The sequence below is a fragment of the Meriones unguiculatus genome, chromosome 10, assembly GCF_030254825.1.
Source record: "Meriones unguiculatus strain TT.TT164.6M chromosome 10, Bangor_MerUng_6.1, whole genome shotgun sequence".
Classification (NCBI taxonomy): domain Eukaryota; kingdom Metazoa; phylum Chordata; class Mammalia; order Rodentia; family Muridae; genus Meriones; species Meriones unguiculatus.
This window is the reverse complement of record NC_083358.1, coordinates 59,974,865-59,992,305: the sequence shown is the minus strand read 5'-3', so window position 1 is coordinate 59,992,305 and position 17,441 is coordinate 59,974,865. Positions and strand designations below refer to the sequence as shown.

General features: G+C 43.1%; 1 protein-coding gene across 4 annotated transcripts in view; it reads right to left on the bottom strand.

Annotated features, from left to right (window-relative positions):
- Positions 1–201: 201 nt before the first annotated feature.
- Positions 202–17,441, bottom strand: part of Samd13 (sterile alpha motif domain containing 13) — a 34,150-nt gene continuing 16,910 nt past the window's right edge. For all 4 annotated transcript variants that reach the window (XM_060392561.1, XM_021647989.2, XM_060392563.1 and 1 more), the window contains one exon: positions 202–1,385. In XM_060392561.1, the coding sequence (XP_060248544.1) occupies positions 1,242–1,385 (144 nt within the window). In that variant the 3' untranslated portion in view covers positions 202–1,241. The remainder of the gene's footprint in view (positions 1,386–17,441) is intronic.

Below are 17,441 nucleotides of genomic sequence, written 5' to 3'. Positions count from 1 at the left end.
GTGTGTGTGTGTGTGTGTGTGTATGAGTATACCCAGGGTTTAAACTCAAGGCCTCAAGTTTAGTAGAAACTACCTTTCCACACTAAGCCATCTCACATTCACTTTAATCTCTTCTTTTTAAGGCTTAACTTTCTCCCTGTGTTTTGAAGGTGATATTAATCTTTAATTCTCAAAGAAGGGACCAAATGAGAAGAAACCATACTTGGTGAAATGAAGGGGTGTTTTATTGCAATCACAAAGCACCAACTCAATGAGGCGCGGACACACATCACTCAATAAGTGTCTCTTTGAACAGAGATGTAGCAAGCCCACTTTTTCAAGTTCTGAAAGACAAGTACTCAAACATGGGACCAAACACAGCATAGGACAATTAAAAAAATATTACAGCATCATGGAGGACTACATATATAGAAAAATATTCTGTGCTATTAACAAAGCTTTGGGATCTATTAACTCTTGGCAAATCTCTTCAGCAAAAAATTAATATAAATACAAACCATAAAGCAACAACAATAAAACAAATAACAAAAAACAAAATGCTTTCTTCAGCAACAAAGAACCAATGTAAGCAGGAAACAGTCTTGCCCCATGACAGTAAGTTGATTACAGTGGATATCTCCAGTGCAAAACAAGTTTCTCTCCTCAGAGAGAGTTCTGCTCCTAAGGGGGCCTGGCTCATGTTCGAATCAAACACAGCACAGCATATCCCTGTGAAACCTTAACAAGGTCAAGTGGAGCACCCTCTACAAAAAAAGGGTGTTGGCAATTCCATCCAAGGAACATACATCCAGGAACAGAGTGCCTCGGGAAAGACAGCAATCCCTCTCTCCTCTCTCCCTCCCCCAAAGGGTTTTGTTTGTGTTCATTTCTGATTCTATAAACCAAAAACACTCATTCCACTTCCACCCTCTTTATTAAGGAGTTAGTGGAAAACTGTTATGATGAAATAAAGAAAGTTCTTGTAATTTCAAAGCCCCTGAGGTGGGGGCTACCTAAGAGTCAATGATGACTCAGTTTAACAAGGACAGCCATCTTATGTCCACTCTGTTTGTGCTCCTCCAGGCTGAGTCAGGCCAGCTGATGGATTGCCTTAGTCTATCCAATAGGATAACACTTTTTTTGGATTAAAATTCTTTACATATGCACATGTATGTATTCTGTTTTTGAAGTTTCACAACATGAAACTAAATTACATCATTGTGTATTTTGTTCTGAGGACTGAGTCCTCAACTTGATTTTTACTATGAAGAGCTGTTTTTTAAATGCTTGGTCTGAAGAGGTTTTACATGATACTCATAGATTTTCAGAGCAGGCCCCAATTTTAACTGAAGTCCTGTCAACACGTCATTTCTCGTCATCAAAAGCAGGGATTTTCCATCAATTTCCTAGAATGGAAACAGAGGAGAAGACCAGTGTGTAAGTAAGCTCAGAAGTTCCTAGGGAAGAAAGATAAAGGGAAGGCCAGAGGCAGAAGCTACACTACTTGCCCCCAGCGAATAACTACTGCCATGGTGTCAAAATGGAATCTGGAGCGTGTTTTCCATCTTCTATCTCCATTTTGAGATTGAACACAGTCTGTAGCTGGTGTTGTTTTCATGATCTTATTACAAATCTTAAAAAAACTCAAGGACAAGTTTATAACAGAATTACCCACATCAGGGAGCAGAAGTTACTTCTGAAAGGCATACAGACATGCTCTATTCATAAAATACATTAAAATTTGCTAGGATTCTTTAGATAGTTAATTTCTAAAACAATTCTATAAATTACAGCAGGTAGAGATTATCGTCTTTAATTTACAGGCAAAACAAGAATCAAGAAAAAATATTACTGGTCTGAGACAAAAGGAATTAGGAAAGTGGAACAAGGACATGAACTGGTGTCTGCCTACCACCTTTGTTTACCTTCCTGCTGCCCCCCCTCTCCTTTCTCTTCTCTCTCTAGAGCCAGGGAAGGAAACTAGGGGTTTAAGGGCATGCTACCATGGCCATCATTCTACCCCGAGTCGCTAATCCCAGCCCCCTCCACTTATTACTCACAAAGTTTGTTATCTAGATGGTCTAATTGAGTCTTTCTGGAATCTTGTTAATTGCAGTATCAGGAGAGAGTAGACATGGCTCACCTGTGGGACAGTCTCTCTTCTGGACCTACCTCAACCTGAAAACCACTCTTTCCACACTGAGGCTCCCTACCATGCTTCCTCTCAACAGATGGAGGCTGTGAGGGCTAGGACTCTGCCCACTGCCAATCCCAATCCCTGATGCTTTAGAGGCCATCCCTCAGGCCCATCTGGTACTGTGGAGACTACGAAGGATGAGGTTAAAATTGGCTACTCATAAAAGAGATGAAAATGGTGTGAATGGAGACAGTGCTTTGAATTTATGGAAAGAAAGCTCTGAGAATGCTCACTATGTTTGTTGTTATTTACTGAGGAAATTTTATGTCTCTCAAGGTGGCGCTGGTGCTTATGAGACATGGGTCAGCTGTGCTTAAGAGTTCATAATATTGCCTGAGTACTTCTGGACCGGCCTGGGATAATGAGGCAAGAAGTCCCTGAAGTGGCTACATAAAACTGCGACTTTCTGTTCACGCCATCCCCCTGGGAGGCCACTGCTCCCATCTTTCATGGATCTTGACAGGCTATGGAGAAAATGTGTTGAACTCTAAGTAAGAGTGTGGAGAAATAGCACCAGGCCAAAGGGCTGGAGACTTTCCCACTCTGTAGCCCCTTCTCTGTCTCCTCTTGGAAGATGTGGGAACATGGGATTTCCAGTTGGATTCCATGAGGCCTGTCCTGCATGTGCTTCCTGAGCTATGAGTGACACACTTGTCTTTTCTCCCTTCCATTGCTCCCCACATGTCATTCTACTTGTCAGTCACCTATCATCAAACAGTACAAGGAATTGCTTCTAGTGCTTTTGAGTTGGACAAACGCCTATTTTTCAGCTACTGAAAACATCTCCTGCTGATCTGCGAGAAACCACTACGCACAAGGAAGCGGTTGCTTCAGGGCAGAGTTGAAAATTACTTACGAGCATATGACCTGAGTAGAGCTCCTGACTCACACTGCAATTAGTGATCAAGAGTACTCACCAATGGGACCTGCAAACCTTCAGTGGCCTGTGAACTCTTTTGAGAAGAGCTGCTGTCCTCACAAATCCCAGGAGCAGGGCAGAGGCATTCTGTGACCACAGCTTCCTAAGCTTTAGTGGCCTTAGAGCTTAGCCTCTGCTCTGCGCATAGGGTGGACCAGCCTGTGGAGCTGAGCCCTGCCTGCTCCATCTCCCCTTCACCTGCCAGGACATAAGCCTTTATGTTCCAGACAGGCACTCCTGCATTCATTTTCACACAAACTTCCTTTATAGAGAGTGAACGAAGGAGGGAAGGAATCAGTGCTGGCCACACACCCGTGTGAGTCAGTGTTTCTGTCAAGTGTCTTCGAGAACGCTGAGATGTAGATTTTACATGTGACAAAATGGAAAGTCATGCTTTATGTTTCGGTCTGATGAGTTCCCTTTATCCTGAGGGCATACTGCTGTCCAGCTCAGGCTAAGGGGGCAGAAGGAGCCTTTTGGAGACACTCATTACCTAAGTGTTGAAATGTATATTGTTATCTACTCATAAAACTTTCCCCTTCAACCCCAACTCTAGCAGCTCAGACACGTGAGGGTGGAATGAAGTGCTGGGTGGCTGTAAGCTTTTGGTCAGGTAGGCAGCAATCCGAATCCTCTTACCAAAACCTAGGGTCCAGGCAAACACAGGGATAGTATAGCAACTGGGGTTCCATTCTGGCTGAGCTATGCACACACCTGGTGCACTGAGCAGCATGACAGCCTTATCTGCAGGTACTTGGCACAGGTGCTCTTCTCTGAGGGTCATGTTCCTGGGACCCCCAGCTGCACTGAGCTACGCACACTCCACTCTAAACACTCTGTTTCTCCTCCCCTTAGCAAATGATGGCACTCCTGAGTCCAAAGCTTTCTGGATCTTCTCCAGACAGATGCAAGTGTATTCCCACTCAAGGCGAGAAAATTCACCAAGACTAAAATTTTCAGGAACTGGGGCTGGAGAGATGGCTCAGTGGTTAAGGGCACTGTCTGCTCTTCCAAAGGTCGCAACCACATGGTGGCTAACGACCATCTATAATGTGAACTGATTTCCTCTTCTGGTAGGTGTAAATGCAGATATAACACTCATATACATAAAAATAAATAAATCTTAAAAAATTTTTTTTCAGGAACTGCATAAAACACTTGCCTCATCAAAATGCTACCCATGGGAAAGTCCCTTGATTAAAAGACCTAATAACTTGTTTTTTAACTTCCATATAGATTATAATTGCAAATGAAGCCCTTTTTTTTTTTTTTTTTTTTTTTGCCAATCAGCATTGACTATACTCTAGACTTCATCAATAGCTTTCCTGAGAAGGAATTTACCAGGATCCCAGCAGTTTATTGATACAGATCTGAGGGGTGAAATTCCACCAGCCTACTCTGGCTCAGCAGAGCAAACAAACAACTCAAGAATGTGTAAATACATCATAATTTAAGAGAACAAAGAGATAATTCACAGCCTGGGACTTCTGTGTTAATAGACTAGCATTTGCTAGCTTCACTGTGTTACAGTGTTCCTGTCTTCAAGTACAAGCAAACTCCGAATTCCAGTTTGGCTAGAAAGTTCAAATATTTGTTTACCTAGGAAATTCCAGCAAGTGCTGATGCATTAAAGCAAGGTGGAGAGATGACAGGGCTGACTTCCCAATGGTGAGAAGGAGGCACCAGATTTACAAATAATGGAGACAGAGTGGTCACTACTTCACCATGTATTAGGCAGGGACTGGGGCATGCTACTGTATCTTTTTAAGCCTTATTTTCTTTTCTGTAAGATGGGGGAAAACAGCTATGAAACTGCACAGATGGAAAGATGCACATGTAACACATGTGAAACAGTTACAGACATCTGATGAAGAGCACACAGGACACATAGAGAAATATGTGTCCTCACTTGCTTTTCACTCTGTCAGCATTAATCTATGGGTAGAGAGCTCCTGGAGCTGGGCTTGATCATCTACAAACCATGGGAAATGCATGGGGAAAAAGTGAGATGGGAAGAGAAGACACAAAGAGAAAGAGGCCAGGGAAAGAAAAGGAAGAGTCACCGAGGAGAAGGCCACTGCATGGTAAATAGCAAGGGACAGTGGGACAGCAGTGGAGAGCACTAGCTTCTGCCTTTGTAGTGTGGCATCTGTCCCCTACACCCTAACTGAGAAAAGAAGGCTCAGTTTGGAGAAGGCAGGCTGGAAGGTCAGCTCTGCTCCTCATGTGTTTTCTGTGTTAACATGTGGCCCATAACTCCTTTCCACAGTGAGGAGAGTTTTGGGCCAAGTTATCCTTTGTCTATGCTGTTCAACCCTCAGATTTCAACTGTCTTTGACCGCATCAAGATAAACAAATCTCGTTTTCAAATACCAGTGAAGAATACAAAGGCGGTTCCTTACCAACCATGTGAAGGATTCTGATGAAATGGTCGTTCGTTTTCTCTTTTCATTGGTCCACTCATGTTCTGTACAACTTTCTTAGTGACAACTTTCTCTCCATTCACTATCTGGCTACAAGTGGTGACCAGTTTGAACTTTCCCATTCCTTGGCTTACATATGGTACAAATGTCTCTGAGGTAGCTGGACCCAGTCTGGATCCTAGGGACCCGAAAGTAGAAAATCCTGTGTCCATGATGGGTTTGACACAAAAGAAGGGGGAAGAAGCTCTTCTGGATGTGGCCATAGGACCAGTGAACCAACAGTCACCTGAAAAGAGGTCCTCATCTTCAATAACCTTCTGGAAGGTGTGCTGTGGCCTCTGAAAGCGCATTTCCTCTTCCAAGTGGGTTTTGTCTCTACCATCACCTCTAATGTTGTCTCTACCATCACCTCTAATGTCTCGGCCATCACCTCGGATGATTTCCGCTTTGGCTTGGCCATCACCTCTGATGATTTCCCCTTTGGCACGGCCTTCACCTCTGACGATTTCTCCTTCGGCACGGCCATCACTTCTGACGATTTCTCCTTTGGCATCGCCATCACTTTTGATGCTTTCCCCTACAGCATGGCTATCACTTCTGATTATTTCTCCTTCACTCCTGATGATTTCTCCTTTGGCATGGCCATCACTTCTGATGATTTCTCCTTTGGCATGGCCACCACTTCTGATGATTTCTCCTTTGGCATGGCCACCACTTCTGATGATTTCTCCTTCGGCATGGCCATCACTTCTGATGATTCCTCCTTCGGCATGGCCATCACTTCTGATGATTCCTCCTTCGGCATGGCCATCACTTCTGATGATTCCTCCTTCGGCATGGCCATCACTCCTGATGATTCCTCCTTCGGCATGGCCATCACTCCTGATGATTTCTCCTTTGGTCTGATTATAACTTCTGATGATTTCTCCTTTGGCATGGCCATCACTTCTGATGATTTCTCCTTTGGCATGGCCACCACTTCTGATGATTCCTCCTTCGGCATGGCCATCACTTCTGATGATTTCTCCTTCGGCATGGCCACCACTTCTGATGATTTCTCCTTTGGTTTGACTATAACTTCTGATGATTTCTCCTTTGGCAAGGCCATCACCTCTGATTTCCCTTCTGGCATAGCCATCACCTCTGGTTTCCCTTCTGCCATAGCCATTACCTCTGATTTCCCCTTTGGCATGGCCATCACCTCTGGTTTCCCTTCTGCAATAGCCATCGCCTCTGGTTTCTCCTCTGGCATAGCCATCACCTCTGATTTCCCTTCTGGCATAGCCATCACCTCTAGTTTCCCTTCTGGCATACTCATCACCTCTGATTTCCCTTCTGCCATAGCCATCATCTCTGATTTCCCCTTTGGTATAGCCATCACCTCTGATTTCCTTTCTGCCATAGCCATCACCCCTGATTTCACCTCTGGTAGAGCCATCACCTCTGGTTTCCCTTCTGCCATAGCCATCACCTCTGATTTTCCCTCTGGCATAGCCATCACCTCTGGTTTCCCTTATGCCATAGCCATCACCTCTGGTTTCCCCTCTGGCACAGCCATTACCTCTGATTTCCCCTCTGGCATAGCCATCAACTCTGATTTCCTTTCTGCCATAGCTATCACCTCTGGTTTCCCCTCTGGCATAGCCATCACCTCTGACTTCCCCTCTGGTACAGCAATCACCTCTGGTTTCCCTTCTGCCATAGCCATCACCTCTGACTTCCCCTCTGGTATAGCCATCATCTCTGACTTCTCCTCTGGTACAGCAATCACCTCTGATTTCCCCTCTGGTAAAGCAATCACCTCTGATTTCTGCTCTGGTATAGCAATCACCTCTGATTTCCCCTCTGGCATAGCAATCACCATTGATTTCCCCTCTGGCATAACCATCATCTCTGATTTCCCCTCTGGCATAACCATCACCTCTGATTTCCCCTCTGGCATAGCCATCACCTCTGATTTCCCCTCTGGCATAGCCATCACCTCTGGTTTCCTCTCTGGCATAGCCATCACCTCTGGTTTCCCCTCTGGCATAGCCATCATCTCTGATTTCCCCTCTGGTATAGCTCCCTCTGGACCTATCATAGTCCCTTCTCTTCCTGGCATCAGATAAGACGTGATAGGCTTTTGCTATTTGTTTGAATTTCTCCTCGGCTTCTTCCTTGTCTCCTGGGTTCTTGTCTGGATGTACCTGCAGAGCCAACTGATGGAAAGCCCTCTTGATATCGGAGGAGGATGCATTCTGAGGCACCCCTAGTACTTTGTAATAATTCACCATGTTTCTTCAAAAAGCTTTGTTCCACATAGATGCAGGGTGGAGATTTTGAAACTTTTCCATATAACTTCAGAAAGGTAGATGGTAAATTATTGAAGTTTACAGCTTTGGATTTCCTCACATGGTTCTTGGGGTGAAGCCTCTTTTGGTGGAGAAATTCCTCTTCAGTATGTGGGCCCTTCACATGCTACCACACCCATGTCCCGCCTTTGCTGTTCATTGTGGAGGAGTGACTATGAGGTCATCACTTCAAGCTGGCAACCTCAGACTCTCAGCTGATGCTGTGCTGGCCTTGTTTTCATAGTGGTGGTAGATCTGAGGTGGATACTACAGAAACTGGAGAGACCTTATGTGATTCAAAGATAAACGTGTACACAATAAATAAGCACACATCAGTGGCTTGTTAACAGGGAAAAACCATTTGTGTAGCTTAACAACTTTTGCCTTGTTTGTAACAGCCACAAGCCAGCAGACCCAACATCAGTAGATGCTTTTAGTGCCCTCTTTGGTGTCACTGTAACTTGCCTTGTGGCATTTAAAATCATTTTATTTTACTATTTTATGTGTAAAGGTGTTTTCCTGCATGTATGTTTGTGTGCCACTTGTGTGCAGTGCTATGCACCACTTGAATACAGTATCTGCAAAGGCCAGAAGAGGGTGTCAGATCCCCTGGAAGTGGAGGATACAGAGTTGTGAGCCACCATGTGAGTGCTGAGAATTGAACATGGGTCCTGTGGAAGAGCAGCAGTGCTCTTCAGGCCCTCCCCTTTGTTATCTAATACCCCCAGTGGCATGATAGAGTTGAGGGGTTGTGGGTTTTCATAACTTTAAATCACATATATATTTCTGATGAAAGAAAAAATAAAATTCATCAAGCAGGGAAACTGGGTCAAAGGCAAATCTGAGTAGGGTTTTTAATGGACACACTGAGGAAAAAGAATCAGAAATGGACTCTACATTCAGTATGTACTTCAGCAATGTGAACCTTTTGGAACTTTATCTCTGGATTTAAAAACTAAACTAAGTAGCAGTATCAAAACAACAGATACTATTTAAAAGGAAAAGGCATTGGGGCCCTAGTACAGCAGGGGTGTGCACACCTGTCATAAAAGTGACTTAAAGGGCTTATTTCGGCCAACTGTTCAAGGTATGTCTATCATGGTGGGTGAGTCAAGGCAGCAGAACTTGAAGCAGATGACCACATGGTGAGGAAAAAGATAGCAGTGACTGCATGCTTTTGCTCAGCTCCCTGGCTCCAAGCACATCCAGCTCCACCTGCAGTGGGTGGCTCTTCTCACCCAGTTAATGCAAACAGGATAACCCACCCCCCACAGGCATACCATGAGGCTTAACTATATTCCAGATGCTGTCAAGTTGACAATGAGCACTAAGCATCCCACTGCCTATTTCATAGGACACTCAGCTTTATATTTCCCAGACTTCTTTGTAATTTAGTTTTGGCCTTCGACTGACTTATGGCCACTGAGATGTGAAGGATGGAAGTGTATGTAACCTCTTTTGGGTAGACTATGAAACTAGCTGCTTGGGGCCTTCATTGATCTTCCTCCTTCCACTGACTGGTGTCAGTGACCACAGGATCCTTAAAATTGCCACCATCTGCTATGTTTTCACCTATTTGTGACAATAATCTACTTACATTTAGAATCTATTCCTGAAATGTCATCAGCTAGACAAGTCTGGCTTTTGTAGCACTAAAACCACCTTGGCTCTCTCTGTCTGCTCTCCCTCTGCACTCTTACAAATCAGCCTTTCATTTCACCTCCAGTTCTGCAGTATTCTAAGACCCTTTCCTGTCCTTCTGTGTGAAGCACAGTGTTGACAGGGGGAGCCATTCTTTCACTAATCCTCTAACACAGCCCTCTGAGACTAAGTCAGGGGAGCCAGTAATTCTGTTTCTTTAACTCCTAGACCCAATGCTGCTGACAAGAAGAGAACAAAGACATGAACATGACACACCCCACATCCTTAGCTAGGTCTGTACAATATTGAGACAGGATTAATTTGTGATCATCTCCGTTTCCATTCTCCTTGGTGGTCATTGTTATCTGTCACTACTGTTCTCGTTTCTAATTAAAGCTCTGCCCCTCCCCTTTCACTTTAAGTGGAACTTGCTTCCTGTTTAGTTAAACAGAATAAACAAAAAGAGAAACTGGCAGGAATTTCCTAAATGTTTCCCCAAAGCTGAATGCATTGGGTCCTCTAAGGAAATGAACCAAACGTTGGTTTATTAGTTAGGCCTAACTAAACTGTGAGCTGGGACTCTGAGAAAATTTCAAAAGTCTGGAGACTTGAAAATGCAGACATGCAGGGTGGTTGATAATTTAAGTCCTGGTCAGCATCCAAAGGGTGAATTCATTCTTCGTCCACGTTCTCGTTTCCTTTCTGTTGCTGTGGTAAAAGGTTCCCACCAAAAGCAACTTACAATGAGAAACGATTTATGTGGCTTACACTCCAGGCCATGGCCCATCACCGAGGGAGGCCATAGCAGGAAGAGTGGAGGGAGGCTGCTTGCTGATTGCTTATAGGCTCGTCTCCTCTCCTCTCCTTGGGTAGTCCAGGCCTACCAGTGAGAGAATGATACTGCTCATGATACTTCCTAAACCAATTATTGATTGATCAGGACAGCCCCTTACAGACAGACCCACAGAAAAACCCGATACAGACAATTACTGAATTGAGCCTCATTTTTCAGCTGACTCCAGGCTCTATGAAGTTGAGAGTTAACTCGGACACTCTACCTTTGTGTTCTACTAGAGTCAGTATTGGCTTGGATGATGCCCACCCATCCTGCTGGGATGACGCTTAGTGTGTTGATTCAAATGTTACTCTCCTCCATGAACACCCTTGTAAATATACCCAGGCCATGGTGCTGTACTGGCTATCTGGGCATCCCTTAGCTTGATCAAGTTAATACATAAACTTAGTAATTACCTTTATCTCCTGTGCAGTTAAAACACCCTTGACTTGATTATTCATTCATATTTTTAAAAAATATTTGAAAATTTTATTAACCAATTGCACCATCATATAGCTAAGATTACACTAGACATTTTTATAAATTTATATTTTATAAAATTTATACCATAGGCTGGTGAGATGGCTCAAAAGATAAAGGCACTTTCCCCAAAACCTTGGTGACCTGAGTATTATCCCTAGGATCCATGCAAAGGTGGGTAGAAAGAATTGGTTCCCTAATGTTATTATTTGGCTGCTACATATATGCTCTGGCCTGTGCGCTCTGCCATACCATACACACATACACTCACCAATTATTGATATCTAAAAATTGTAAATGTTCAATTTTAAATTAAAATTTATATTATATAAAATTTGCATTGTTAACCAGCTCTAAGTATATAGTAACATAATTATTCTCACCATGTTGTTTAGTAATCACAACTATCTATTTTAAAATTTTCTCTGTCTCAGAGGGCCTGGTTAAATAAGTCAGAACAACTCTATGATGGGTTTCGTTTTCTTACTGAAACAGAACAGGCCTGAGTTTTCTGTTTCTCAGAAATATAAACTTCAGTTGTAGGAAAACCCACAGAAAACACTCAACCAATCAGAATCGGCTAAGACATTTGGCCTAGGAAAAAAGGCTGCTTAACTATCAGTCTGAAAAGCCCCTAGGTCCTGATTGGAGTCACATAGCTTCTATGGGCACTGGACAATTCCAACAGAGGTCACCTGGCCTCCATAGGCACCTACCAGTTGGGCCAGTTTGAACCAGTTTAGAGAGCCTATAGCCCCTGACCAAGCCTTAGCCAGTTCCCGATGCACTTGTACCCTTGCTTCTGACCTGTGCCAATAAAAATAAAGATGACCTAACTCTCCCTGCAATTCCTCTATCTAGTTGGCTTTAACTAGAGCCTGGGTACTCATCTGGGGGTCGCCATTACTGTCTGAATGGTGGTCCCTGCATCTGCCATCGGACACTCTACCTTTGTGTCCAAAGGCAGATGCTCTTTGCTGTTTACACGCTACTTGAGTCTGGGGAGTTTTATTCAGTGATTTTTGGACCCTAACATGTTATTCCAATAAACTTAATATTCATTAGAGATGACTCAGCTCCTGCTGTCCACTAATCTTCTTGTGTATCTAGGACTGTCTACTTCAAATATTTCATATAGATGAATTATATATACTCAACATGTTCTCCAAGTTCATCCCTGTTGAATCTGACCTTTTTATGGATGAAAAATAGTCCATTTTATGCACATACCACATCTTGTTTATCTATGTACTTATTCATGGCATTTGGGTTGTGTCTGCTTGGTCATTGTGAATGATGCTTCCATGACCCTTGCACAAGGGCAGGCACCTGAGTTCTTTATTTTTGAAGAACTGCTGAGTCATGATAATTCTATGCCTAACTTTCTGGAGAGCCACCAGTTTTTAAGAGTGGCTACATTGTTTTACACTGCTATCATCAGGCTTCAAAGCTCCAGTTCCCCACATTTTGGCTCTCCTCCCTTCTGACACCCTGGGGGAGCTCTGCTTCATTTATCTGTTCTCCATTTCCTGTCATTCTAATTCATCTAATTCTTTTGCCCACTTCCTGCATATAAATAAATTTATACTTCCTGTCTGAGAAGAGAGCCTACATCCTACATGACCTGTTGTCTGCTTCTCCCTGCACTTGTCTGCATTCCACTTACTCCTCAGTTGGAAGGGTTTACCACCTTCTTCCCCACCTGCACTACTGAGATTCCACTGGCCAACTTCCTAGACCCCACTCGACATGACCTTTTTGAGGTATCTTGAGCTTATTGATTAGTTCAATCTTCATAAAACCACCCCCTCAGAGATTTCTAGAAAACTGCTCATCACTGGTGCTCCCCCTCTTTCTAATGATGTCCTTTTTCAATTGCTTCCGAAGGGTTCCACAACTTTCCAAATAGCGCCACAAGCTCAGGTCCAAGTGTTCAAAGGAAGAGTTGGGTGGCAGAAGGCACGCAGTTCCAAGCATTACACTCATCTGTCCCTCTTCTTTTGGATTTCCATCCCTCAGTGGATCCCCAGGGACCCTCTTCTGCTAGTGGAGCCCCACTCTTCTCCATACCCTGTTTGCTTCTCAGCCCGACTGCTCATCAATCTGCTCAATGCTCCCCAGTATAAGTGGATTGTTGTTGCCAAGACAGAGTGTTCTTTCATGACCCCATGCTTCTGTGTTTGGTCTTTCCACTGCATGGAATATTCTGGACTTTCTTCAGGAGGTTCTCCTAACTGTGATGGTTTTAGGTGGCCTTACTAAGGTAATGTTTGTTGTTATTATTACTTTAATAGTTTTCTGCTTGTTTTAATGGATGTTGTCACAACCACAGAAATCACTAAAGAGTGAGTAAATGTGCCATGCATTGTACTCTTTCTGTTTTACAACTGTTTGGTCTCAAACAGCTAATTTGGGTGCTTTAGCTTATTCTATACAAATACAATCTATTCTATGTAAATAAAAATATTTTTAAAATATTTTTCATTACCAGTTTTGCCTACAACTAATTCTCTTTGGCTACGTTCTGTTAGTATTACTTACTTGCTTACATTTTAACCTTTTTTATTAATCTTTACAAACTGAAGGAAGTTGCCACATCCCCTAAATCTTCATTATACTATAGAATATTTTAAGCATTTCAGTGTTTACCCAACTGTTAATAAATATCAAGCATCAGCCTATCTTGGATATTTTCAGTGATGGTATTACAAAATGTTACTGGATAAACAAGTTTTTTTTTTAACCCCTAAGGTGTGAGGGTTTAACTGGCCTAATTCAGAGATGAATTTGTCATCAAGCTAGAGAAACTCATGTTTCACTTGAGCAATTTTGTACTCATACTTTTGTGACATATTTCAGTGTGGGTTTACAGTGCTGTGGACACCTGAAGCTCCACATAAGCATGTCTTGTCTACTGAGAACCAGGAACCTGGCCACTGCAGTGGCCTGATTTTGGGCACAGAGCTCACTGTTATCTAATAGGCTTTCTACTCAGCTACTCCCTTTTGAAATATGTAGTGGAGTTGGCAATATGCAGCAATACAGAGTTTTGTTTATCTTTATTAATATGGGGCAATCAGAATTTGTTCAATGTTAGCAGCAAAGAACCAGCTGAAAACAAAGTCCAGTCTACAGGTTTCAAATTCTGACTTAACAAGATGGGTATTTCAGATAAGACTGTTCTTGTGGCTATAAGGGAAAAGTATTAGAATAAAATTAACATGCCACTTTGAGTTGTATGATATTCTGTCATGATATTATGAGGGGGAAAATGATCTCTGAGATACACAGTGTTCCGGAGATAAAATTACTGATGTCACTTGCTCACTCACTGACAAGAACAGGATGCTGCAGGGTCTGAAACACATGACAGTGACTGAATGTGTGCATTCAGTCTGCCTGTGCATTCTCCTTCATACTGCGAGGACATGTGAGTCAGAAGCATGGAGCCAGAGAGGTGAAACGACAGTCCTACACTTGGAAGGAATACCTCTGTGAGCTGTGATCACATGAGTTTGAGAGGTGAAGTGATGTGGAGAATCACACTGTCAAGAGATGGATGATACTGTTTAAACCAGAATGTGGTACTTCTTTAGCCCTCAGAGTCTAACAAAGTGAATCCCATCATACTGCTCTGGGGTAGGAGGAGGTATTTTTGCTGAAATTAGTCAAAATAGTCTCTCAAAAGCTCTTACGGAAGTAACATTTCTGAATACATTGGTCTTAAAAACCAGGCAACACATGTCTATGGGTAAGCATCAGTTATTTTTTAAATCTCCCACTTAAAAAAAAAATCACTAAGCCTCAAGTCACTTTCATGTCTTACTCTATGACACTAGAAGCTGACTTCAGGAGGACCCATCTCCAGATGGCACCTTGGACTCAAAGGAGGTGCTGAGGCAATGCTTCACTGTTGAATTCAACATTATCTATGTAGAAATGTGAGCACTATCACAGCAAATGGCCCAGGATCACCCCAGTGCCTAGGAAACAATTATGAGAAAATAAGCCTGAGGTTATGACTCTGCTCATGCCTGTTACCCAGACACTTGGAAAACAGCCACTTTAACATGGAGCATAGGAGAACAATGGTGTTGGTGTGTGGTCATTCCATCTTCCCTAGAAATGGTTCCCACTGCCTCCCATGTTCCCTAGCCAGTGGATCCTCTTGTGGAACCGTGTTAATGAGTCCAGTTGAATAAAGTCCCCAGAAGATGAAGAATGTAAGTCTAATGATAGAAGCCATAAGCTGACCCCAGGGAGAATAACATATCTAATCATGAAGACGGTCAGCACAGCAATGTCGCCTGAATGCACACCTGGTCATGATAACAGGGTGGGCAGTGGCTTAGACTTCCTTCTTTTTTTCCCGTTATTATTATTTTTAAATGTATTTAAATATATTTATTTTTAAATATTTTATTAATTACAGTTTATTCACTTTGTATCCCAGCTGTAGTCCCCTCCCTCATCCCCTTCCAATCCCACCCTCCCTCCCTCTTCTCCTCCCATGCCCCTCCCCCAGTCCACTGACAGGGGAGGTCCTCCTCCCCTTCCATCTGATCCTAGTCTATCAGGTCTCATTAGAACTGGCTGCATTGTCTTCCTCTATGGCATGGTAAGGTTGCTATCCCCTTAGGGGGAGGTGATCAAAGAGCAGGCCACTGAGTTCATGTCAGAGACAGCCCCTGTTCCCATTACTAGGGAACCATCTTAGAGACTGAGCTGCCACGGGCTACATCTGTGCAGAGGTTCTAGGTTATCTCCATGAATGGTCTTTGGTTGGCGTATCATAGACTTCCTTCTTGGTAGTGCTTAGGCTGTGTTTCCAGCTCAAGTAAGGATTGTCAAAGAGGCTGATGGGAATACCTGGACGGCAGGGAAACTTAATGGTTCTAGCTGCTAAGCAAGTAGAGTACATACAGTGAGAAACAATTAGTCAATTTCAGATGACCAACCACCTTTGTGCTAAAGCCTTATGTGGGGGCAGAGTAGCACAGTATTTGGAACTGCTTCAATTCAATTCTTCTAGAAGGGCACTGATTCTACCACGGGGACCACCCTTAAGATCTCACTAAGTCTAGTTTCCTCCCCCTGGTCTTTACTCCCAGTATTATCACATACAGTGTTAGGTTCTCACTGTAGGTGTGATGGGAAATTCAAATCCAGGCTATAGGAATCAGCCCTGAAATAATGTGCCCACCCGGGACTGTTCTTGTCAAGGGTGGTTTAGTGGTTGTTGGCAAATCTTGCACTGAGGAGATTTTTAAAATGCTTTATTATGGTGTTTTTGTTGTTGTTGTTGTTGTTGCTGTGACCTAACATTGTACCAGAAAGGCACCTAGCTTTGGGCTGGAGATGACCTTCAGTATTCATATCAGAATATAACTGGTGAGTGTTGACTTGAGGGTGATTGCCAGAGAGGTTCAGGAGGTGAGATGTGGGTAGAAGAGCCAGGTAAATGTGGTAGAGAACATGCTTCGGTCTCCATGAGTCACAGAATAACATAGCGTACCATCCTGGCCTAGCCAGTGACACCCTTTCCCCCACTCTGTAACTCCTTCAATGGAAATGGAAATGTCAGGGTAGAAGGAAGAGCTGCATCACTTCCAGAGACAAATTTAAGGCCCACTCCTTACCCAATGAGCTACCCTCCTATGAATGAAAGAGCTTGCATTTCAGGACTTGCTTCATCTTCTAGGAATTTGTTTATCAAGCTCCAAAACTGGCAGATTAGACACAGTGATGTTGTGAGGGATTTCTCAACGAAATGTAACTTATATCTAAGTGTGCTCAGTGCCAGAATGAGATCATCCCAGGGAGAAAATGCCACTAGCAGGCCATCCTGGTGTAGCCAATCTTATTTACAAGGCTGTCTACTGAATCTACAAGGCCCAGAGAGCATGCAGGCCCCTCACCTGGGTTATCTAAGCAAAAATGCAACCTGAGAAGGCTTCTGGGCATCTGGGAACCTTGCCAGGAGACCTTTTACCTGAGCCCGCCCTCCTTTTTGCAAACCTTTTACAACATTACTTAAATTTAATTTTAGAAAAGTGCTACTCAATTTCAATGACACAAATGGACATTACACCATTAAAAACCCCAAATAAACTATGTTTTAGATGATTAGCTTCGACTTTCAACCCTTTGTTAAGACATACACACATACACACACACATGCACTCACACACACATGGCTTGTAATTCTAGCTTTTATCAACATACAGAATGTTGGTATCACCAGTAGGTTCCCTCATATCCCTTCACAAATTATTTCCCATGTCCACCTATTCACACCCAAGCATGCACTTTTTTTAAAAAAAAATTTGGTTATTGATCTATTTAACAGTCTGAAAATCTAAGATGGACCAATTTGACATGAACTTTGGTGCTCCTCTCATCTGAACTGCTGTATATATTGGGAATTTGTTTTCATTACTGGGGGGGTATTCATTACTTTTGTATCTCAGCGTGTATCCTCATTGTGTATACAATTGCATGGAGAGGCTTCCTTTTTTTTTTGCCAACTATCAAAAAAGCTGCTAACAACAACTTTACAGAAATCTTCATACAGAGATGCTTTCATTTTCCTTTGGTAAATACCCAGGAGTAAAACTGCTAGATCTGGGTAGGT